Source organism: Sebastes fasciatus, chromosome 18 (assembly GCF_043250625.1).
Source record: "Sebastes fasciatus isolate fSebFas1 chromosome 18, fSebFas1.pri, whole genome shotgun sequence".
Lineage (NCBI taxonomy): Eukaryota > Metazoa > Chordata > Actinopteri > Perciformes > Sebastidae > Sebastes > Sebastes fasciatus.
This window is the reverse complement of record NC_133812.1, coordinates 17,669,379-17,693,536: the sequence shown is the minus strand read 5'-3', so window position 1 is coordinate 17,693,536 and position 24,158 is coordinate 17,669,379. Positions and strand designations below refer to the sequence as shown.

At 40.2% G+C, this 24,158-nt stretch overlaps 1 protein-coding gene across 3 annotated transcripts in view; it reads left to right on the top strand.

Annotated features, from left to right (window-relative positions):
* The first annotated feature begins 300 nt into the window (after window positions 1-300).
* adgb (androglobin) overlaps window positions 301-24,158 on the top strand; it is a 43,409-nt gene continuing 19,551 nt past the window's right edge. For 2 of the 3 annotated variants that reach the window (XM_074616489.1, XM_074616488.1), the window contains exons 1-19: window positions 301-472; window positions 2,046-2,193; window positions 2,787-2,879; window positions 4,723-4,794; window positions 5,064-5,240; window positions 7,604-7,743; window positions 9,207-9,293; window positions 11,184-11,356; window positions 12,928-13,004; window positions 14,075-14,249; window positions 14,684-14,777; window positions 15,350-15,500; window positions 17,932-17,977; window positions 18,994-19,105; window positions 19,285-19,348; window positions 19,503-19,604; window positions 21,136-21,244; window positions 21,914-22,052; window positions 24,028-24,142. In XM_074616489.1, coding sequence (XP_074472590.1) covers window positions 402-472; window positions 2,046-2,193; window positions 2,787-2,879; window positions 4,723-4,794; window positions 5,064-5,240; window positions 7,604-7,743; window positions 9,207-9,293; window positions 11,184-11,356; window positions 12,928-13,004; window positions 14,075-14,249; window positions 14,684-14,777; window positions 15,350-15,500; window positions 17,932-17,977; window positions 18,994-19,105; window positions 19,285-19,348; window positions 19,503-19,604; window positions 21,136-21,244; window positions 21,914-22,052; window positions 24,028-24,142 — 2,145 coding nt within the window. In that variant the 5' untranslated portion in view covers window positions 301-401. Of the gene's footprint in view, window positions 473-2,045; window positions 2,194-2,786; window positions 2,880-4,722; window positions 4,795-5,063; window positions 5,241-7,395; window positions 7,473-7,603; window positions 7,744-9,206; window positions 9,294-11,183; window positions 11,357-12,927; window positions 13,005-14,074; window positions 14,250-14,683; window positions 14,778-15,349; window positions 15,501-17,931; window positions 17,978-18,993; window positions 19,106-19,284; window positions 19,349-19,502; window positions 19,605-21,135; window positions 21,245-21,913; window positions 22,053-24,027; window positions 24,143-24,158 lie in introns of those variants that run through there. The other variant, XM_074616490.1, reaches the window with a different exon arrangement.

Sequence of the window (24,158 nt, the reverse complement as noted above, 5' to 3'; positions counted from 1 at the left end):
GAAGTAAGAAATATTTAAAAAACTGAAAAAGGAAAATGTATAAAATTAACATTATTGTATTGTTGCGGTAAGGACATTTAGTAATAACAAGTGATGAAATCTATACAAAATAAAAAATGTTACAGATTAAAATCTTAACGACTATATGTCATTTTGTGTACCTAGTTTATATACAGGACAATAACGGCAGATTTATTAATTTATTTTTTGAAGTAACTTTCTGCAAATAGATGAAAAGAGGAAAAGGAACAAAGTGACGCAACCGCTCCAGACCCCGCCCACGCCACGGCTCCGTTGCCTCGCAACGAGTTAAACTTTCAAGAGGAAGAGACATCAGCTAACCAGACAGATGCTACCTGACTTGTTCGGTTGTTTCTCGGTTATTTATCACACCAAGTGCAATGTCCAAGACACAGACCAAGAAAAAGGAGTCCTCCTTCAGTAAAGTCAATTTATCCGACCGACAGGCTGAGTGAGTGAGTTTGATTAATGTTGGCAATTAGCGTTAATTAATGCCAGCTGTCGTTAGCATTAGCATTAGCATCATCAGAACCGTGACAGAACGGTACTGTCTCTGTGTTGTGTAATGTAAAGATGTAACGTTACTCTCTAGGGCAGGGGTCAGCAACCTTTACTATCAAAAGAGACATTTTAGGAGAATAAAAAAAGAAAATTCTGTCTGGAGCCACAAAACATTTGAGCATTGTGATGAAGGTAACACAGTTTATAGTCTGAGTATATAGTATATAAGTCTAATGCAGTGGGGGCCAAATTGCAAATGTACTACGGAGTATTAGGGCCACATTGAGGGAAAAAACATCTGAGATTTACAGTAAAAAGTCATAATATTACGAGAATAAAAGTCATAATATTACGAGAATAAGAGGTTATAATATTACGAGAAAAAAAGTTGTAATATTACAAGAAAAAAGTCATATTACGAGAAAAAAGTTGTAATATTATGAGAATAAAGTCATAATATTACGAGAAAAAAGTTGTAATATTACAAGAAAAAAGTCATAATATTACGAGAAAAAAGTTGTAATATTACAAGAAAAAAGTCATAATATTACGAGAAAAAAAGTCGTAATATTACGAGAAAAAAAGTCGTAATATTACGAGAATAAAGTCATAACTTTACGAGAAAACAGGTGTAATATTACGAGAATAAAGTCATAATATTACGAGAAAAAAGTCATAACTTTACGAGAAAAAAGTCGTAATATTACGAGAATAAAGTCATAATATTATGAGAAAAAAAGTCGTAATATTACGAGAAAAAAGGTGTAATATAACGAGAATAAAGTCATAACTTTACGAGAAAAAAGTCATAACTTTACGAGAAAAAAGTCGTAATATTACGAGAATAAAGTCATAACTTTACGAGAAAAAAGTAATAATATAATGAGAATAAAGCCATAACTTTACGAGAAAAAAGTCGTAATATTATGAGAATAAAGTCGTAATATTACGAGAAAAAAGGTGTAATATAACGAGAATAAAGTCATAACTTTACGAGAAAAAAGTCATAACTTTACGAGAAAAAAGTCGTAATATTACGAGAATAAAGTCATAACTTTACGAGAAAAAAGTAATAATATAATGAGAATAAAGCCATAACTTTACGAGAAAAAAGGCGTAATATTACGAGAATAAAGTCATAACTTTTCAATAAAAAAAGAAAATAACACGTAAAATTACTACTTTATAATATTATGACTTTATTCTCAAAATCTCAGATTTATTTTTTTTCCTCAATGTGGCCCTAATACTCCGTCATACCGTCGTACCATAGACCTACAACAATCATAAATAAAATTGAAAATGTAAACAAAAAATAGTTATTAATTTCCACTAATTTTTTAAAAAGTCCACAGGGAGCCACTGGAGAGGAGCTTAAGAGCCACATGTGGCTCCGGAGCCGCAGGTTGCTGACCCCTGATCTATGGTTACCTATGTCACGTTATCTGTTGCTGTAAGTCAAAAAGCCTAGTAGCCACTTGAGAAGAGATGAAGCTAACAAACGTTATGTGTCATCATTTCAGAACAGCCAATTCCTCTGAGAGCCTAGGAGCTGCAGGGAGATGCAGATTCCCCATCTGGCCAGAGTGGAATGATGCTGAAGTCAACGAGGAGAAATGGGACTCAATTAAAGGAGCTGAAGAAGGAAAGAGGATCAAGAGTCAACATGCTGTAAATATGGAGTATAAAATAATTTGCCAACACATACAGTACTGTACAGTGTATTGTTAAGTTGATAAATTGAAATCCACGTTACAACTGACATTATGTTGATTCTTTTTATATTGTGTTTCTATATTCAATTCAATTCAATTCAATTTGCTTTATTGGCATGACTATCAGGTAAAAAATATTGCCAAAGCGTCAATTCAATAATAAATAAAAATAAAAAAAAGAACAAAATAAAAACAAAAACATATATATATACATTTATACAATTCATTAAGCAAATTACAATATATAGATATTTAAAAAGAACATGCATGTTAATGGAAGAAAACAATAAAGAAGTTATTAATGTTTGTTGTGTCAATAAAACAAACAACAAATAAACAACAATTAATAACAATATATTGCAATATCAAAGGATAAATGTATAAAAACAACAAACCCCCCCCCCCAAAAAAAACCAAAACCAACATGAAGTAGAGGAGGAAATGAAAGGCAGAGTGTGAGTTACAGCTATTATGTGTTGTTGTGGTTGTCTCTCAGGCTGTGACATGTTTCTATATTTCACATTCACTATTGTTTGCTTCTGCCTGCAGCCATTTTTTGAAGATCCTGAGGGGAAAGTTTCCCTGCCTCCGTCTTTGACAGTGCACTCCTGGAAACGTCCCACAGAGTTTATTGTCACCAAGGTAACCTTCATGTGTCTTAATGTGTTAATGACATTGTTTCTGGGGTTTACAATGATGATATTGATAATTTTATATAATGATAAAAGTGGTTTACGCTTGTTATAGTGTACCACACTATGTACTGTATGTAGCAGTTCAAATACGCAACAATAATAAACAGAAGCCAGCATATGTGTCACACATATAAGTGGTGAAATTATTTCAACTGACATGATAAATTGATTCTACTTTTTATATTATTTAAAGGTTTAAAGGACCAGTGTGTAACAATTAGGGGGATCTATTGGCAGAAATGGAATATAATATTAATAAGTATGTTTTCTTTGGTATATTATCACCTGATAATAAGAGTCGCTGTGTTTTCATTACCTTAGAATGAGCCGTTTATATCTACATAGGGAGCAGCGGCCCCCTCTCCACGGAGTCTGCCATGTTTCAACAGTAGCCCAGAATGAACAAACCAAACAGACGTTACTCGCTCCTGTCACCGCCGCTCTCTCTCTCTTGCTTCACCACTCATTTCCCACGTACACACACACACTCTACGCACTGACTCTGCTCCAAATAGCTCTAGAGAGGGCCATGGTAGTGACTAGAATGGAGCCAGCAAACTGGGGAAACTCTCAGGAAATTGTTATGGTTAAGGTTGATCTAGAAGGTTAAGCATTGACCTTGAATAGTTAAGGTTAGGCATTGACCTTGAATGGTTAGGTCGTCAGGCAGCGAGTCTCGCAAGAGCTTTTGGAAGTTTTTGCACATCTCAGATCAGATTTTGCAATTTGCGGGCTCCCTTCTTGACACGACCGAGGGCCATCCGTGTTTTTGCGTCGGCCACCGTAGCGCTCCAACACGCTTGGCACACGGGAGAGACTTCAGTTGGTTTCAATGTCCTCACTTCACCGCTAGATACTGCCAGCTCCTACACACTGGACCTTTTAAGTAATTTGTCATGTAAAAATACATGTAGATTAAAAGACTAATAGACTACATTGACTTGAATAGATTAACGGGTTAATCTTCTAATAGAAAAATGACTGTAAGTAACTGTTGGTGGCAGCCATTAGCTGTATTAACAAAGTGTATTTCTTTGCCACACAGTGTGGAATGTAGTTAAGGAAATCTGCTCTCTAGTCGCCTCCAATGAAGTTTTAATTGCATATCGCTCCACTCTTTCTATTACCCCTCTCTCTGTGCAGTATTGAGCAATTACTGGAAGCTTCCTGCTTTTTGAATTAGTCCTTGCCAGGTCACAAGCTGCCTTTTCACTCAAGATGTCAAAAGCATTCCATTAATTTCATACAAGAGGAACACGGGCTAATCACAAGAGTAATCAGCCGTACAGATGCAGGCAACGCGTCAGCTCTACTGTGAAACTCTCTCTTCATCAGTCTGTATTTACAAAGCTGGTGTTATTGACGGAAATAATTTAAAGTTTCACTTAGATTTGCTGTGACGATGGCAGAAAAGACAACCTCCTTTGACCCGCAGCTGATCTCTCTCGTCATCACCTGACCCATTAATTCATTTCTAATTAGTAACATGGTAGAGTCTATTAACTTGGTAGTGAAATATTAATCGCAGACACAGTCTTGTTGGGAGTATCATGGCAAGGTTAGACCAGTTTAGGACCTGGGCTGAGTAGAGAAGTATTAAGTAGGTTACATATTCATGTCCATTTTAAACAGGTGACACATGACAGCAATATTCTAAAGCTGGTCGACCACTGTGTTATTATGAATGATTATGATGCTACCACACAATGTATAACAACCTGAGTGCATAAAGTTTGTCTGTCTGTATCAATCTGTGCCTACAATGAAAACAATGTTGTGCTTTATTCTAGGGTCTCTGCGTTGTTGAAAATCACATGACCTTTGACCTAATCTCCCGCAATGATCACCTGATTTGCAGTGAGGTTAGTTTCCAACTGTTGTTTTCTTCTTTTCTATGAAAGAATGCGCTGACTTTTATCGATCAGCACTTGGATAGTGTAATTCAGATGTCAGACAGGGTGACGTTTGACTGACAGAAATGAATTAGACTGGGGTAATGCTATGCCCTATTGATTTTGTGAATGATGGATCAGATAATTGAGGATTCAGCCAATAGATTTAAAGATTAGTTGGTAGTTGTTAAACTCATTATTACTTTTCTCTCCCTTTCTCTCCTCTGTCTTCGATCAAGCTGATGAGGTGGATCATCAGCGAGATCTATATTGTTTTGAGTCTGCATAAGGGCACAGTTACAGAACAAGACGGTTGGAGACCTTGGGAGCACATCTACTCGCTGTGTGAGGTGGCGAAAGGTCATGTGCCACTCTACAACAGCTATGGGAAATACGTGATCAGACTCTACTGGATGGTGAGCCTGATACACACACATACACGCAAACACCCATCATCTAAGTAAACAGAATGAAATTAGCACCTGCCACCTGCCAAATAGAAGGTAAATGTTGACTGTGGCAGGTAAAAATTGCAGGTCACCTGCCACCATAGCAGATAGTTTTTCCTTATATTAAGAAAAATTAGGACTGTCAATCGATTAAAATATTTAACCGCGATTAATCACATGATTTTCCATGATTAATCACGATTAATCGCAAATTAATCACACATTTTTTATCTGTTCAAAATGTATCTTAAAGGGAGATTTGTCAAGTATTTAATACTCTTATCAACATGGGAGTGGACAAGTATATTTGCTTTATACAAATGTATGTATATATTTATTATTGGAAATCAATTAACAACACAAAACAATGACAAATATTGTCCAGAAATCCTCACAGGTACTGCATTTAGCATAAAACAATATGCTCAAATCCTAACATGGCAAACTCAAGCCCAACAGGCAACAACAGCTGTCTGTTTCAGTGTGCTGACTTGACTATGACTTGCCCGAAACTGCATGTGATTATCATAAAGTGGGCATGTTGGTACCCATAGAACTCATTTTCATTCACATATCTTGAGGTCAGAGGTCAAGGGACCCCTTTGAAAATGGCCATGTCAGCTTTTCCTCGCCAGAATTTTGCGTAATTTTGGAGTGTTATTTAACCTCCTTCGCGTTATTGTGTTAAAGGAAATTAGTGGTGTTACTTAACGCGTTAACTTTGACAGCCCTATAAAAAATATTATTTTTAAAAAGTAATTGCTAAGTTTAAAATAGTCTATAAATAGGGATTATGTTACATGATATATTCCATATTTCTACTGTCTGGTACCACTGACTCAGTGTTTACAATTCTAAAGCTTTCTACATAGATTTCAGGAGAGCGGTAGAAATGTTCAGTGACCTGCCACAGTGGCAGGTGAGGAAACCTGCTACTAAAGATTTGGTGTGTAGAAAACTCAAAAATTCTAACATTACTGCAAATGAAGTCACTGATCTGCAATGCCTCTTTGTTAATCACACATTTATAGAGGCACACTTGATGCAACGGATGACATAAGATTGCATTGTATTGTTCAGCACACCACATTGGATGCAGCAGATGAGAGGGGGGTGGGGATGGACTGATGGTTGGAGGGGGGAAGGGAGGAGAATCCACTCAGAGCTCAAATCAATCAGTCTCACTACTGTGCCAAAAGTGTCTGGACTCCATATATTGCCTGATGAATAGATTAGGCTTAACAGGGGTCATTTGCTTCTTAGAGAGCAAGACTCAAGTTGGGTATCTATGCCAAGTAAGACCATGAGAGCAGGCTCAACCCTGGGAGGGCTTTATGCACTGAAGTGTCTTTCATATTGATTACGTGCAAGTGTAAAGATTTAACAGATGTTTGCCTCTAAATACAGGTCATCGTTGCATAGGTATACAGCTTGAAGTTGCTGAAGTTGTGTGTTGCTTGCCACAGACCTCTAAGTAGTGGACACTACATCATTGTGTCATTTCAGAAAGGGTAACCTCTTCCAGCACAACAATGTGGGTCAGCGAGAGAGTGAAAAAAGACGGAGCTAAAAATGATGTGTGTTCTGTAACACTGTGACTCTTGCCTTGACAAAGAAGCATGACACGGTTGTAGGCAGCAATCCCCGTGCCAACCATAGCACGCTAACAGATGGTTGTTGAGATGGCATAAAGCGCTCAGCCCCCAACTGCCCATTTCCTCGCCTGTTTTTCATCATATGCTACTCCTTTTCTCCCCTGCTCATTTGATTCTTTATTGTTCCACACCAATCTTTTTTTCCTCCTTCTCGCCATTCCATTCTCGTTTTCTCACCCTGTTTTCCACCGTCCTACAATTCCTCCTTTTCTTCCTCTCTCCTCCAACTTGCCCTTTCGCACTGTATTTTACCCCATCTGCGAACACATCGAGCTCCTCCTCGGGGCGATGGTTTGACAAGTAAGTGGAAGAACAAGCAAGAAAGAAAGTGTGCTCGCCCACACTGTGCATCGTCTTGCTTGTGCACACTGCTCTAATAGATAAAGAGAGGCACAGCTGTGAACAGTCAGTCAGATTATCACCTGCTTGTGCTGCTTTTTCTTACGAGCAGTGTGAAACTGCCCCAGATGGCCAGTAGACAGACCACACCACCGCAGACGGCATGTAACAAGTTCTGACACCAAACAGGATATGCAAGCATAAGGTAGCTAATGCAAAGAGAGGCGTTGGAGTGTGAAGCCCGTAGATCAGAGATTTTGAGTTCATGAACTACTTAAGGTGCATTGATTGTTATACCGTATCTTCCCTCACTGTGTCTTCCTTCCTTGCTTTTAGGGTTCTTGGAGGAAGATAACAGTAGATGATTCAATGCCATTTGATGAAGAAAACAACCTGCTTCTTCCTGCCTCCGCCTGTCAGTCAGAGCTGTGGCCAATGTTGTTGGCTAAGGCTCTCATTAAAGTGGCCAACACAAAGTGAGTTAATGTTCATTCCAACAGAAACTCCATAAGCATCACAGTACTGCTACAAGTGGTTGGGAAACAGTTATAATAGTCTTAAGAAAGAGGGCTGAAGAACAGACTCAAGCTCCAAGTATATGCCCATTATGTATGCAACCTAACTCTAAGAAGACCATTGTGAAAATACACCACACACTATGCACCCTTTATACTGTACACTAACCCTGCTTAAGTAAAGCAGTATACAGGGTTGGAGTAATGCCTAATTTCAATACAGTGATTCACCAGTAATTCACAATGAACAAACTTAAAGTAGGACACTGAATCTACTCATTTTTCCATTTTTTTTGTGTAGTTTTGCTACTCGCCGCTCTGCACTGTGCTCATACGGCGGTTATAGCTGATAACTGTATAATTCTTGATAAAAGTTTCCGTAGTTTTCCCTATCTCACATTTAGCACCTTTTACATACTGTACGTTGTACGCCTTACTTTAAAGTTACTGAAGGAGAATTTTAAGGGGAGTTCAGGAGGTTAATTTCCTAGCTGACACATACGTACACGTCGAACCTAACAAAGTGAACTAAACTATTTAAAGCTCACACACATGCACAAGAACCCCCGCAGAGTGCGTTTTGCTGACTTAGCCAAACCTTCCCCTGACCTAATCTCCGCCTTGGGCTGTCTTGAATTTGGTGACAGACAGGCGGTGTGCGTGTCTGTGATGGGGCAACATGGCGTGTGTAAAGGCGGCTGTTCCAGTGTCCACAGAAGGTCGAGACATAAATGTTTCATCCAAGACAGGAAACAAAGGAGCCTTTCCCCCTGTGAATCATTTATTAACCATAGTGAAAGTTCTTCATACTGAACGAGTACCAAACTTTGCCCAGGTGTCTCAGAAAAGAGGTAGTCTTTTTAAAATAAAAAGATGAATTTGAGAGCTCTGTCTCTTAGGAGCTAAGTAGCTTTTTTGTAGTGTTAATGGGCTGTGGCATTACTGATTATGTTGTATTACAGATAAGACACATTTAAAAATGTAGAACATAAGCTGTTTCCTTGACCTTCAGTCACACAGACAATAGAAAAAGTCCAGGCGGGTAAAGATAACACCAAACTGTTCTGTTGACTTGTTTAAATGCCTTAAATTGTGATCATGTTTATCAATTTGGTATTTGTGATTCTTCAGTATAAATTTTTGACACAAATTCTAATATTTTTAAAAAATGGCGGTCAGTTACCATTGTTGTCTTCACTGTGACGTCATTCCTAGACCTTTTGTTGTCAGTTGCCTAGCAACATAAATATCATGAGTTAAACCACTTGAGCGCCAAGCATATTTGCGATTTCACATATTGAAACTGTGACCTCACAAGTTCAATTTGAGAACAGTGGCAATGCCACTATGGGTAGTTTGAATGGTTTGTTGCAAATTTGTCTTTTTTTATTTTAACAGTTCTTCTGTGTGTGTTTGTTACTCAGTGTAATGTCCGAGGTCTGCGGGGAGATGGGCGAGTTGACCTTTATCCACATCCTCACCGGCTGGGTCCCAGAAGTCAGTCCTATAAAGTAAGGTCCTCATTGGTCTACTCCACTCTTCTACCTCTGTCTGCATCTCTTGTTCTAAATGTTATACATAAGTGTCCCTAAATTGTGCCTTTGTTACTAGACTTGATATAAATGAAGGATGAATAAAGACTATGACACTAAATGCACTGTCACAGTCTGACGAGCTGTGCATTGTTTCCTCTCAAATATACTATTTTATAAAGTATACTGTAGCAAAGAGAGAGAGAGAGAGAAGTGTATCTGTCTACAATAGTGTGGAAAGTCACACTTTGGGAGAAAACGATTGAGGTCCAAACTGGAAACAAGGAGATTTGTAATAAAGGGGAAGGCGAGGCATTATGGAGTGGAGGATCTCAGCTTGTCAGTGATGGAACTTTAATGGGGCAACAGTGTTTTGGAGTGGAGCTGGGGAGCGTTATTCTCTCTAGCTCAGCAGGTTAGCTACTGTTAGTGGGTCGCCTGGGGAATCTATCAACACGTACAGGCACTGAGCATGACCATGTTTGTGTTTCACATTGATTCGTGACACATGGGTTTGCAATCCTTGCACGTACCCCACCCCGCCCAACCCCCCCACCCCACACACACACACACACACAAACACACACTCTAACCATTTTATTTACATCATCTACTACTATTAACAAAAAAAGAGCCAAAAAGCTAATTTCTGCTTAGTGATGTTTTTTCATTATTCTGACTGACACTGAGCACAGAGAAGCCATTGTTGTAAATGAAAAAACTGTTGTTGTTTTTTTTAATTTGGCTGATCTGCCACTGTCTTTACCTTCCACAACTACTGAGCTAACAAGTTGGAGGTAGACCTATTAAAAAAGGAGAAGTACATGCAGTAGTTCATGTCAGATTTCAAACAATAGACAGCAGAAGGAGCTGGCAGTTATCAGCTCTGGAGACACAAACCGCAACGGAAATTTTTAGCTGCGACCAGCAGCACCATAGCTCACTTGGTCGGTCGGTCCATAAAAATTTCTCCACCCTTTTAGTCACACTCAAGGCCACAGATTTTGCCCCATGAGGCTGAAATTTGCCCTGGAGGTCAAGTGTGTGGGTGTGAAGGTGTGCGTTTGTGTTCATGAACCCATACATCTGGGATGGTATGGAGGCGAGGAACACAATTCAAAGATATTCAGTTTACTGTCTTCGAGGAGTAAAGAAACCAGAAAATATTCACATTTAAGAAGCTGGAAACAGAGAATTTAGACTTTTATTTCTTAAAAAATACTCAAACTGATCAATCGATTATCAAAATTGTTTGCGATTAATTTGATAGTTGACAACTAATCAATTAATCATTGCAGCTCTACGCTTATTTTTCAATATGTTCAGTCATGTCTGAGAAGTTCAGTTTCCTTTAACAAGGTCTCTTTTAATTTGCATTTTAATATTTTTTATGCTGTGTTTAAAAAAGTGTTTTTTTAATGCATTATGTAAAGCACTTTGCATCGCCTCTGTGTGTGAAATGTGCTATACAAATAAACCTGCCTTGCCTTCAGTAAAAAAAATCTTCTAAAGGATGTTTTGAAGTAGCGAGAAGATTGTGTTATGTACTTTATTTTCAAGCGAGAGAGAAATGCTGATGTAAGACCTGCATCTCGTTGTATTGTAAATAGAAGGATATACACAGTAACAGGAACAAACTGTAATATACTCAGGGCTAAGACCGAGTGTAGAAACCGTAGACTTTGTCTTGTATAGGAGAAGTCGTGGGGCTGTAAGTTCAAAATTTGTAATATTGTATTGGACAAGCAAACATTCACAAGAAAACAAATTCCAGTCAAAATGCAGTTGGTTCGAAAAAAGGTATTTTCAAACTTTATAATAATGTCATCCCCTGAAGCCTGTAACCTATTTTCTTTAATCTCCTCCCAGGTCTGTATACCTGGGAAAAACCTGGGATTTCTTACAAGACACCATTCCCACATTTACACACCCAGATGAGAGTTTGCCGGAGACGAAGCCTCAGACTGCTGATCCAGCTGCTAGGAGAGATTCCAGCTGTAATGACAGCAAGAGTCGGGTGCCAGAGCTAGAGAAGAGTACAGGTCTGAATTGTGCCAAAGCCAGACACACAAACATCGAAAGGCATACAATTATGAACACATGCATATCCGGAAATCTACATCTCAATTACACACTCTGTTTGCACATTTAATTGAGTGAGTCAATTGAATCAATCATCCATTAGATTGTGATCATTTGTCGGCACACAATACTTTACTACAGCTTATTAATTTAGCAGCGGGTTGTTTGAAAAATGTTTGTGTATATGTGCAGTACTGTACTATATATTTATATATATGTATGTATGTGAAATCACAGTGTGTGTGTGTAAATCTCTATTTTCTTCCCTCTGCATCCATAATTCAACTACTATAGAGCGTGACAATGAATATTTCATTGTCCTACAGCAACTCCGGCTTCAATCAATGATTCCATTCTCTTATAGCACTAATAACTTTTATACACCGTTGCAACATTCATAGTATTGCTTGACGAAAAACTCCAGGCCTAAGGTCACCATCGTGCTGTACTGCAAAACACCTCAATTTCTCAGCCTGTGCCCTGCTGCGTCTTTCCTGTTGTTTCAAGCATCACTTCCTGTTTTCCCAAGCTCATGTATTATGAAGCACAGCGAGGGTTAATGCGTGTATGGCGGACTATAAATAAACCAGCAGAGGGAGCAGTGGCAGGGTGAATTATTTGGTGTTCCCGCAGGGCAGAAGAGCCTCCCAAGTAGAATGTGGTTATGTGATGAAGGCAGGATTGAAACATGTCCTCAGAAAAGAGCGCGTGGCTAGGAGTTGTTTCAGGTCATTGAGGTAGAGAGATGCAGTAAAGGCTTTATTAAGGTTGTACAATTAATTTAAAGAAGTAATTGAAATAGCATACATTCAAGGTATTAACACAGCATGAGTGGGCCGCACTATGAATAAAATTTCCTCTCTCCTGCTCTATTATTTACCCACCTGCTCTTTCTGCCACTAATCTGTCCCTCGGCCTTTCCTACAATTCCACTTGTTTACAATAATTAAAATTACTAACGTAATGTAATGACATGCATGCACAGAGTGGTAGTACTTCGCAGAACATTTATGCTTGAGGGAAATGCATCACACGGTACTCACATACACGCATGCAAACACAAACAAACCTACTCTCTCACTGTTTTGGTGCCCACTGTAGTACTCCATTGAAATGCATAAATCACTATGCAGCATGAGAGCCACTTCTCTGTTCAATTCTTAATGTGTAGTCTTTAAATTAGTGTAACAGCGCTCCCATCGCTCTTCACCACGGCCCTTCAAATTGATTTTCCATGTCTGCTGGCCCATGTGCTCTTTATACCATATACTCTAAGATGCACCATAAAGGGCAGGGGCATCTATAGATAACCTAGATACTCTCTTGTTGCCTTATTTATACCTGTGGAGGCCAATAGTGCTTTCACATCTCCAGGGTTGCACTTTACTTTGATTTGGATTTTTTTATTGTCTTTATCAGCTTTACTTGTCATTGGTAGATGGCACTAAGTTTCACTATATCAATGTGTTCAATCATCTATCTATGGGGTTTACTTGTACTTATGCCAGTCTTCTTTGTGTGTGTTTCTCAGATACCCCTGAGGTAGTGGTGTGTGCTAGCTACTACCCTTTACAGCCTCATAACAATTCCTTTGGGTTTGGACAAATGGTATGTCTTTTCTCTATTCCTCCTCTCTTGCTGCTCTCTATGCATACACTTGCTCATTCAACACAGGTTTTGTACTTCAGTCACACCGTAACGAGAAACATTTGCATCCATGAAAATTAGATTTCACCTACTGTAGATTGCAGTCAGAGCTTCATTACAGATTCGGACGCCTAGAGAGATTCACATTCTGATGCAAATACTACATAGTCTGGATGCAATCCGGCCAGAATGTCTACATGAACATTTCTAAGATGTGAAAAGGGAGAGCACACTCAACTCTGACGTTCGGAGGTGTATCAATGTTTATCATACACTGGTCAATTTTGAGATTCTGGGCTATTTTGCTTCCATAACATGTCTTCTTTTAGACTAGTGGAAAGAAAACATTCAAAATACACATTTAGGTGTTTATTTTACTACTTTGTCTATTTGTATATGTAGATTTTCCTAAATTGTGTAAGTAAAATGTAAGTAATCAACTGGGGAAGTTTCATTGTGATATCTATTTTTTTTTTTAACCTACACACCTCTTGCAAATTGTATGGATTTTATGTATAATACATATATTTAAAGGCTGTTTTCTCAAAATTAGTTTTTTTTTACTCTGAGCTAGAAATCTTTTGATGATTTTACCCTTAATGTGAAAACATATAATTGTGTTTCAATACCTTTTAAAGATATATAATGTTTTAGTCACCTCTGTTATACAGTAAAGTAATGTGAAAAATGTACTGAAGCCCCAAAGTAACAGTGGGTGGTGGAGATGAAACCTAACAGTGCTTGTGTGACCTGGGGGCATGGTGTGCTCTATTTGGATGCCTCGCCTCAACAGGCTTCACTTGTTTTATTATTTACACCCATGCTAAGGCTAATTGGTTGACAGGATTTTCTTTTGTTGAAGGTGTTATATCACCTCCACTCTCTGATCTTGGGTCAGGATCCCCTTTTGACAGTTTGACTTGATTCACCTGTAGAGTTGCTTACAGGTGACAGTAATTCTCAGTATGGGAGAATAAGATTGATGGGAGTGCTGCATGTTTGTTTATTTCTGTACATTTGTCTACACACAGGCTAATTCCTCAGAGTTTCTTCGTCAGTACGGTCTCTCCTTGCTGTACAGCCACATTGTCCTGTTGACAAGAACCCGGGCATGCCCGCTGGAGGCACCACCCAAACCTCCACCTGTACCCCAATGGAAACTCATCCGCCCGCGGAAGGAGAGCACGGTCACCGATGAACCACAAAGTGAGTGAGAGACAGAGAAGGAGGCAGGAAATAAGAAAATGTTCAAATTAAGTTTGGAAAAAAAAAAAGGTGGTGAGGGGGAAACCAGGAGGAGGATGCAGGGGAGGATATCAAAGAAATAGAAAAGCACAAATAATGTGATAGAGTGTAGGTGAATGTCATAAATAAATATGACTAGAAAGGAAAGTGAGTGCTAATGCAGGAGATTTAGAGCCTACAGTACAGAGGGCATACAGCACCGCATGCTGAAATGAAAAAAAAGGAGGAGGATAGCTACGATATTTCTGTAATGAAAATAGCTGCTGGCTCGGGCATATCTGACATCAGCTGATCTCTGGGTGAAACAAAAAAATGCAGTAAAAAGAGTCAGAGTTTGAAAAAGCAGCGCTGGCATGATGTGTGAGATTTTTTTTTTCCCTTTTCTCTTTTCGCAGAGCTTCCTTTGTCAAAACCAGAGCAGTTCATTGAGGTTGCCAGCCCTTTTCTATCCTACCGTGTCAAGAGCAGCGTTGGCCCGATCCCTGAGCGGTGTGTACACTTTAAATGATCTAAAACTGAGAAATTAAACGAGATTAGTATTTTCTGTCATCCTGCTTTTCTGCTCATTTAACTGTATTGTATTGATTATGAGTATTTCACTTTTTTATAACTAACCTTCGCTATGACCTCAATGTAGAGGATTAAAAAAAAACATTTTCATGATCACATTAGACTTTTACCCATCTTCTTACTGTACCTCCATCTCTTCCCCCCCCCGTTCTCCCTGGAACATGGCAATAGCACACAGGTAGCAGTTGAAAAATTCTAACTATATGGCCATCGAAGCCTAAAATGTTATAAAGACTGGTTTGTTCCCACTTGACACTTGAAAGAAATGGAAGAAAATTTTTCCAACATTGTTAAGCTAATTAAAAATCACAGATCAAAGCAGTGTTTTCATGTCATTTGATGTCTGTAATGTGACATGCATGACTCATATGTAGATGATATTGCTTCTAAATGTGTTACCATGAGATGAGATGCGTGTATGTCACGATTATGATATGATGCCTGTGCTGTATGTCCGCATAACATGTACCATGAATATCTTTGTGTGTCAGAGAGGCCAAGCAGAGCGCTCAGGGGAAACGTTCCGGATCCCTTCTGGTGTCCATTGCTGAGAGAGAGGAGAGTGAATGCAAAGAAGGCCTTGAGCCTGATGCAGCTGAACGCACCGCTAACTTACCAAACAGCACAACAGACAAAATAGAGGTACATAGAATTGCTGCCTGCTGGGGCACAGAGTTGTTTTATACATTCAGCATGTGCGTTTTTTACATTTTGAGAGCATCTTGCTGTTGAACTTATAACCTCAATTAATTGTGGTTACCCCAAGCCATTTATATAAATAGGTATGAGGATCTGTCCAACAACTAAGATAGTAGCAGCTGTCCTCAAAATGTTGTAGTCTCTATTGATTATTTCCTTGTTTCTTTTTTCCTCTGTCTACCCTGTAAGTATGCAGTTGGAGGCTCATCAGAGTAGCTCTGTGTGTCAGTGACAACAAGGCTGCCATCCCCCAGTCTCAAAGTCACTTCTGTTGTCTCCCAGCCAGGCCACCACTGACCAGGGGCACATCTGCACTAAAGACAGAACCAGTGAGGGAAGGGAGTTGAGGGGGGAGGCAGCAGAGACACAGACAGACACTGTGACGAGGATAGAAACAAAGATAGAGAGGAATAAAGAAGGGGGACAACTGTACAGAATTAGAAAGGAGGGGGGGACTGAGAAATGGAAAGAAAGTGACAGTCGGACAGGGAGAGATGAAAGCGGAGCAGGAAACAGAGGGAGATGGGAAAAGAGAATCTCTGGTGTGCGACGGTGGCGAACGGGGCGCGTGGGTTTCATACAGGGAGAGGTCGTGTACTGTGCTGATGAAAAAAGCAGCGCAATTAGATGGTGAGCCATCAGTGTCTGCGTCTCCTGGGGGGTTCATTATTACACTTCACTCCTAGCATACAGAGGAAAAAATAGAGTTCATATTAATCGCCCTCTTGTGTAACTGTGACCAGTTATAGAGCGGTTAGGCTAGGGCAGTATGGACACACTAATTTGATGTGTCGTTTGATGTGTGTGCGTGCACATTGGTTTGTGTTTGTGTCATATGTGTGCCACATTTTTACTCAGTGTGTGTGTTCCCGCTCTTCGCAAGCACGTGGTGGGTCACGTGCTGAAGGGATTGTACATCAAGTGAGAAGGGTTTTTTGCTGTTTTGACCCCTCCCTCTGTTTCTGTCAACTCTGGCTAACAGTATCAACCTCTGTGCCTACATAGCTCCTAGAATATAGGAAGTTGGTGTCACATGATGTCCCTAATACCCCTCAATGGCCTACTCACTCCACATTAGTGTGGGTAAAATAATTGGTGTAACTGTGACCTCTAATATGCTTGGAATGTGGTTAATCGCTAAATCACCAAATCCCCTTTGTGGTTTCAGTTTACCTGTGCCAGAGAATTACACTTCCAAAAGTCCAGTCTGGGCTCTGAGATCAATGGATATCCGTGTGCCTGTGAACTGTAATTGCCACAAAGAGATGATTGTATTTGATATTTTTAATGTATGAATCGGGGTACACTTCAGTGGAAAATGTGAAATATGGAGAGAGTCTCTTGGAGAGCAAAGACTTAACGCTGGCGGTGTAAAATAAAGCTGGGATTAAAAAAATGTGCCTTCTTCTACCCATCAACCCGTAACTGTGATTTGATCACAGAAAAAAATATAGCTTTCTCCTCCAAAAGCTTAAAATCCCAGGAGCCTCGTGTGTAAGATCTATCAATGTCCTCTTACTGTACACAGGTAAGCGATCTAGTAAATAGCATGCTGTGGGCGGATGGGATGCCTTAGAGCTTGACTCAAAGTTTTACACCCTCTTGTGACAACACACACATTTACATGTTGTGTTGTAGTGAAAATGTTGCTATATAGCGGTGGAGAGGAGGTCAAGTGTGCCTCCCAATCACAATGCCTCTTTCCGTCTGTCTGGGTCTCCGGGTACTTATTCAAATAGGTGGTGACTCACGCACACAGACACACACACACACTCACTCTGACTCATCAGAGAGTCTTGGCCGGGGTTGCTTTGAAGTTACACGACACAAAGCCATAATTCTTATTCAGAGCTGAGTAAACTATTGGACATCCATCAGGGTTTTTCCTCAAGGGAGCATTATTTGATTAAAATGAAGGGGCCTGGAGGGAAGTGCAGCTAGTTGATACAGGTGTACCACTTCTTGTACTTGAATCTAGCTTTATCAAAACAGAAGAACATGGTATTTGAAGTATTTGATAATGACTCATTAGCTGTGTTTCTTTATTGTGTTGGGCAGACGAGCATGAAATCTGAGCTGTTAAGTAATTCCCCTCTAAGAGAAGTAGCATGTTAAACAACATAACAACTCCTCATCTGCCACTGACAGTCGAAGTAAATTAGAGCTGGTGTTCCCTGGCGGTGTTTTTAGCAGGAGAGGAGCAGCCCTTGTCACGTTAAGCCACGTCTCGTGTCCTGCGGTGTTGGGCGAGAATGGCGCCACACCACAGCTGGCATGGAGTCACTAGAGGGCGGAGGCGTATCTCTGGCAGTGTTACTCTATCAGCAACTCACTGTTCATGCCTCTCTCTCTCTCTCTCTCTCTGTCCCTTTAGGTTACTGCAAAGGACAGGAAGAAGGACAATGCTGACATCTCTAATGGTAAAAGCTGCTCCTTTGCAATTCATGTTGAAAATAATCTGCACTGTGTCTGTACACAGACTGCCCCACTTAATACTAGGCCACCAGAATGTGCAGATGCTCATTAAATTCTGTTATATTGGAACTGATGAATGTAGTGAATGTATCCATTATTGGTCGACTTGAACAGCATCTGTGCAGCACAGTCCAATTAATGTGATTAGAAGTATTTCCATCTCTCGCCTCCACTCCCTCCATCTTTCTCTCCACGCTTCCGTCGGTTGGCCAAGACACTTTGAAGAAAGACGGGACTGAAATTATGCCTCATGACAACTAGCCAGTTCCCTGCCTTCTCTCTGCCCCCGTTTAGTTGCTTAGTAACACCTGCAGTTTGAGTTAGCGGACCACCATTGCTCAGCAGCAGAGACACTGGCCCTCGCCGCCTCAGCTTTCTGATCAGACTTCTCGCTTTGAGAAGAGCCTGGGGGCAGAGCAACTGTGTGATTGTGTGTGTGTGTGTGTGTGTGTTTTGGGTAGAGAGTGTGTCTGTGTGCACATGTCTATGACTTTGCTCTGCATGCATTGAGATAGTGGGAGTCAGTGAGTGGGAGTATGGATGTGCATGTGCGCTTACACTATGCCATTATGTGGGAGTTTGGCCAATTCGGCTCACTGTGTTTAAGATAATGATTTGAGTCTAGGATAACTTGCTATGAGTCACAAGAGGAAAGGCATTTTGTTACTCGCAGCAGTTTGAAATGGGAGATTTCACAGGCAATCACTATTTGGTGTTAAGTGTTAAAAACACCAGTCTACTCAGATGCTACCCAGCTTGATAAGGACATGTTTTTCTTACATTGAGATGCTGCAGATTTGTATTAGCAATAATGAATTATATTAAATAAAGTACTTTGCTTTATAATCCATCTCTCATCTAGGCAGCTGTATACTGCAAACCTGCTGCCTTACACCTAATGTCTAACCCCCCTCAAAATGTTAAAATAACATCATTAATCACAAATGAATCTCCCTTCCAGATCGTCCCCAAACTGCATTGGAGGAGCCTGGAACTAAGGAACCCTCACCTTCTGTCACACCCATCCTGCAGGAGACCTGGGTGGACCTGGAGGACTTTGCTAAATGCTTTCAGTGAGACACACACGGACACACAGACACAAATATGTACTTATAGAGAAGGAAACAAATAGAGAAACATGGACCGTCATGTATAAAGGATGGCTAAGGGGCCTAAAAATGACGTGATAAAGATTATAATTTCTTTAATTAATTTAAGATTAATAGCTGACATTTATGTGTTTTTCTTGCAGGACTCTCTTGGTGTTCCATAAACGACAAATCTACCCACATCATATCCACAAATCTCATTTTAAGGTACAGTATGTATCACGAAATAACCCAGTGTCCTATTCCTGCATGCTCAGTCTCCAGTGCTGGTACTTTATTTATTTATTTTCCCACGTTTGTGACATATTAATGCTGTTAGTGTTGGATATATTGTTATTAATTTAGCTGTTGTTGTCTGCAGAGCACCATCTCGTTCAAAACTGCAACAGCCGCCGTCCATACTGGATCATCTTCACATTCTGCTGGATCCCTGCCTGTGACAACCACTGTAGCGGGCCCTGAAGTACACACATTCAAACACACACATGCACCAAATATTGCATATGAGCACAAAATTTGCAATATGTGATTCAACCTGACCCTGTACATAGTACTCTCTAATGAACACTTGGCGTGTTACTGCCACCTGTACATCGGTAGAATAGTGTAAAACCATTGACAAGACTGTATATTACTTCACTTGCATGTGCACTCTAGTGAACCATATACAGTAAATATAATATTATATGATAAATATTGTAATTCTATGCATAGAACCTTCCATGAGAACAAGGAAAAACAACCGAGATATTAACAAAATTATAGCAAACAGATAATTTTATTTGACAAAATCAGTCTTAACTTAAAGTGGCAATACACACGTTTTTTTGCTTTAACTCATCATTATGAAGTAAAATGTTGATTGCAGAATGTAATGGCTATAGAATAATGATACTATCAGCATAAAGACTGCTTCCCTATAAGCCTCACATTCATTATGCGATTCTGTCACTGGGTACTACCTGTATATCCAATGAAAATGAAGGCTCAATTTTCAGCACAAAGGAAGTGCATCAACCATTGCGCAACCAAAACTGGAAGAGGACAGCACTCTAAAGTGCCCAGTTACCAAAGAGCATCAATGTAAGGTCATTGCAGTTACTATCCCCAGTAGCGGAAATGGCGGACGTTGGAACAACCAAAGTAAAGGTGGAAAACAAAATGCGGTGTGTCCTGTGTTGGCACTAGCAGTAGGCTTTGAGGAAAACAGAAAGCAATCCCGTTGTCTTTGCAACAGCGCCACCAACAATAATACCACTTGGAAACGCTAGGGGGTAAAAGTTAAAGTTGTCTGTTTCCACTTTGAGGTCCACTCATAAGAGTTTCCTGAAGCTTTCACCTGCATCTCACAGGCTTAATCCACAGATTGGTCACATGATAAGTAGGGGGATCATAACCCCTGTCTCTGTTCAAGGATGAACAGAAACACCTTTTGGCGTCTGGTAAAGACTTTTAGTTAAGAGTGTTTTTGTCAAAGTACTGTTTGACTGACACAAGGTTTGCTGAAGTTGTCTGAGAGTGACAGTGTGCATGTGTGTGTGTGTGTGTGTAGCCCGGGTTTTTATCTGACTGTGTGCAAGTGTGTGTGCGTTTGCACGTCTGTGTGTATAGACTGCTGAGTCTTTTGTTCTCTATCTGACTTTTCTGCCTCTCTCTTTGTCTCCTGCATTGTCTTTCTCGCTGCTTTTTCTTTCATTACTAAATTCACTGTCTTGGCCTCTCCTATTCAGGTGCCACCTTAAATGCTTCTTTAACTCACTCAGCTCTTTTCTATCTCTCCGTATTTCTTTCACTTACTTCCCCTTCTTCCCCTCTCTTCCTCTGTATTTCCCTCCAGCTTCTCCTGCACTAAGCCACCCTTTTATCAGTTTATCCATCATCCCTCCCTACGGCTTTCTGCTCTTTCTCTCTTTCACTTGTTCTTTTCCTTGTCTGCCTTCACACTGATAACTAACACCAGTGTGTATGTGTGTTTTTGTGTATCCTCCCCACAGTGTCCGGAGGTGAGATGCACTCACTACCTGTGTGTAGACAGCCTGCAACCTCCCCAGATCCTCATCAGCTTCTCTACTCTGCTTCTCTGGGGAGATACAGTCGAGGAGAGTAAGGATTTATCTACATGTACACACACGCACGCACGCACGCACACACACACACACAGATACTCAGATACGAAAGGATTTGACTCAAGTCTCTAACAGCCAGTATGCGATTTGAGGGGGGATGAGGGAGGATGCCATCTAGGACTGCAACTAACAATTATTAGACATGTCGATTAATCTAACGATTATTTTCTCGATTAACCGATTCGTTGTTTACTTTATAAAATGTCAGAAAATGGTGAAAAATGTCAGTCAGTGTTTCAGTGAGAAGTAGGGTCATTTTAGACTTCTATACAATCAGACTTCTTTTTGCAGGCAGAGGAGTCGCCCCCTGCTGGATATTAGAAAGAATGCAGGTTTAAGGCACTTCTGCTTTGGCTTCACTTCTCAGACCCCGGAGAATGCCCACTGGGCGGTTCGTTAGTCGCTGGGTGAATGAAACCAACCCTGTTAAAAATGTACAAATCGCCTACTGCCAACAGCAATTATAACTCTCTATCTAGACATACATAAACCATACACTATATCCTATTTTGGATATACAGTATATGTAAATATATTCCTAAAAACACTCAAATGTATAAACATTTCATTACCTACTGTGTTGGTGATATTTGCCTGTGTTGTGTGACCAGTACACATTTTCTCTCCACTCTACAACACCTCACAGAAAAGGAAATGTCAGCAGCATGTAGGTCTGCAGTTCTCATCGCCCAGGCCTACTCGTGGAAAAGCCTGCAGTCTCAGCTGCCACTTGTCACCATCAAGACCACCTTCTCAAAGGCAGCTGTGCTTAACTTACCCCCAGGGTAGGACAACATTAATGAATACTGAGAACTGTGTACTGTATTGATCAGAATTATCAGAATTAAAAGCTTGGATCAAGTTCACGGGCAGAATAGGATGCTACAAATCTATGTTCCTAGACTCAGGATCCCTATTAACTACTACCACAGTAGTATATCCTTTAGTATGCCATTTCATACTTACAATATTTGATATGGTAGTGCTTTGATTCTTGTATCTATTAGTAAAACTATTGACATCTTGATATTACCATGCAACGCTAATTAAATATTCTACACCATATAAAGGCTTTACACGTGTGACCAGTCTATAATCTCCTCATAGGTTTGCTGGCTTAATACTCATGTTGTGAAAATCATGTGGCAATTCTCTGGTGCCATTTTAACACATCCATTTTCATATTTCACATATATATCCAAACAAAATGTCTTCCTTTCTCACACGTCTTCACATTTCATTTTGCCACTCTCACGCTTACGCCTCATAACCTTAAATTACCCTCGTCAGCATGCCGCTAATGGTGCCAAGGTTAGAGCTTTAATTCCCATCATGGGAACCTATTATTATAAAAATGTATGCTTTTTTTTTTGCACAGCAACCCTGAGAGCTTTTGATGAAAGGAAGTCTTTCACTCTTGTTGTGGTTTGTACAGCTATGCAAAGATCTACTTAAAGCTATCATAAAGTGAGCAGAGGATATCTGCCTACCTCAGATGCTCTGAAAAGCAGTAAAAAGCATCTGTCCCAGTCTCTATTAATGGGTGCTACTTGGCCTAGAAGCACAGGGCCTAGTTTCTGGGGTCAGGTGCAGGTATGCAGCAGTGCAATTACCACTGAGCCATAATCACACACATAGCACTCAACTTATCATGCCCATACGCCCCACAGAAAACTCTCTGCCAGAGAGAATAGCTGATGTGTCCATGCTTTTGGGCAGCAGTCATTTTTAAAACACTTCCACTGCTGTTCTCTTTGTATGTCCCTGTCAGCCCATCTGAATGTGTTTCCCATGCCTCTTTACTGACCTGGTGTACTTTCTTCTTCTACATTTTTTAACATACTGTCCTGTGCTAATCTATTCATTTTAAAGAGGTTTTTCTCTCTCCTCCCTTGTACATCTCCTGTTCTTTCCCTCTCCATTTCCATTTGTCTCCTTTTCCTTTCTTCTCTCCCATCCATTTCTCTTTGGTATGCTGTCCTCTGCTTCTCCAGCACTAGGCCAGCCCTGCCTCAGTGCTCATCCATCGACTTACATTGTGATGGCTGAATTATGTAAAGCTAATGGGGCCAGGGAAGTGGGGTTCCACTCTCTCATGCCTGACCAGGCTCCGTGAACTCAGCATGGCACTTGGCAGACAGGACATTCGGCTACAGCACTTCTGACAGTTTGACCCATTCAGTATTATTTGACAGAAACACTGTTAAGACTAGAAAAGGATTTTATTCAGTGGAAGGCACTGTTATTTCATGTATTTCCCTATGATTGTGCAGTTGCTATTACCAGAAACTGTGAAGCAATAGGGTGGTTGGTGAAGGGATACGTCTGTTCTCCTTACTATCGGTTTCATAGATTTAGTAATCTAATATTTAGACATTATTCTACTTAGTAAATGCAATGAAAAAAAGGAAATTGTCTAGAGCCAAACCGCAAGGGGTCGCAAGATAAATCGGAAAAGTTGTGAGATAATTAACAAGATGCTACACAAACAGTCTTTTCTCTAATTTTTGCTTTTTTTAAATTGTGAAATTTGTGTTTTTCTAGATTTCTAAATCTTTTAAAATGAAACTATCTAAGAAGGCAACATCACTCTTTGATTGACCTTGTAGCAACATATGCAGGCATTGAAACGGAGTTATGAATAGACGTTGTGTCTTCATAAAGGATCACAAGTCAAAACGATGTGGAACAGCTGTTTTAGAGTAATTTATAGTGTGCAGTATGTGTTCCTGTGCTTAGTTTCCTTTCTCTCCCCTTCAGGCGGCATGTCTTGTCCTTCCACACAAAGGCAGCACTGGGCTACCACGTTCACCTGTGCAGCAAGACACCTTTCATCTTCGGGGATGAAGAAACCATCATGTCACACCTTGCCAAGGTGACCGAGGCCGTTA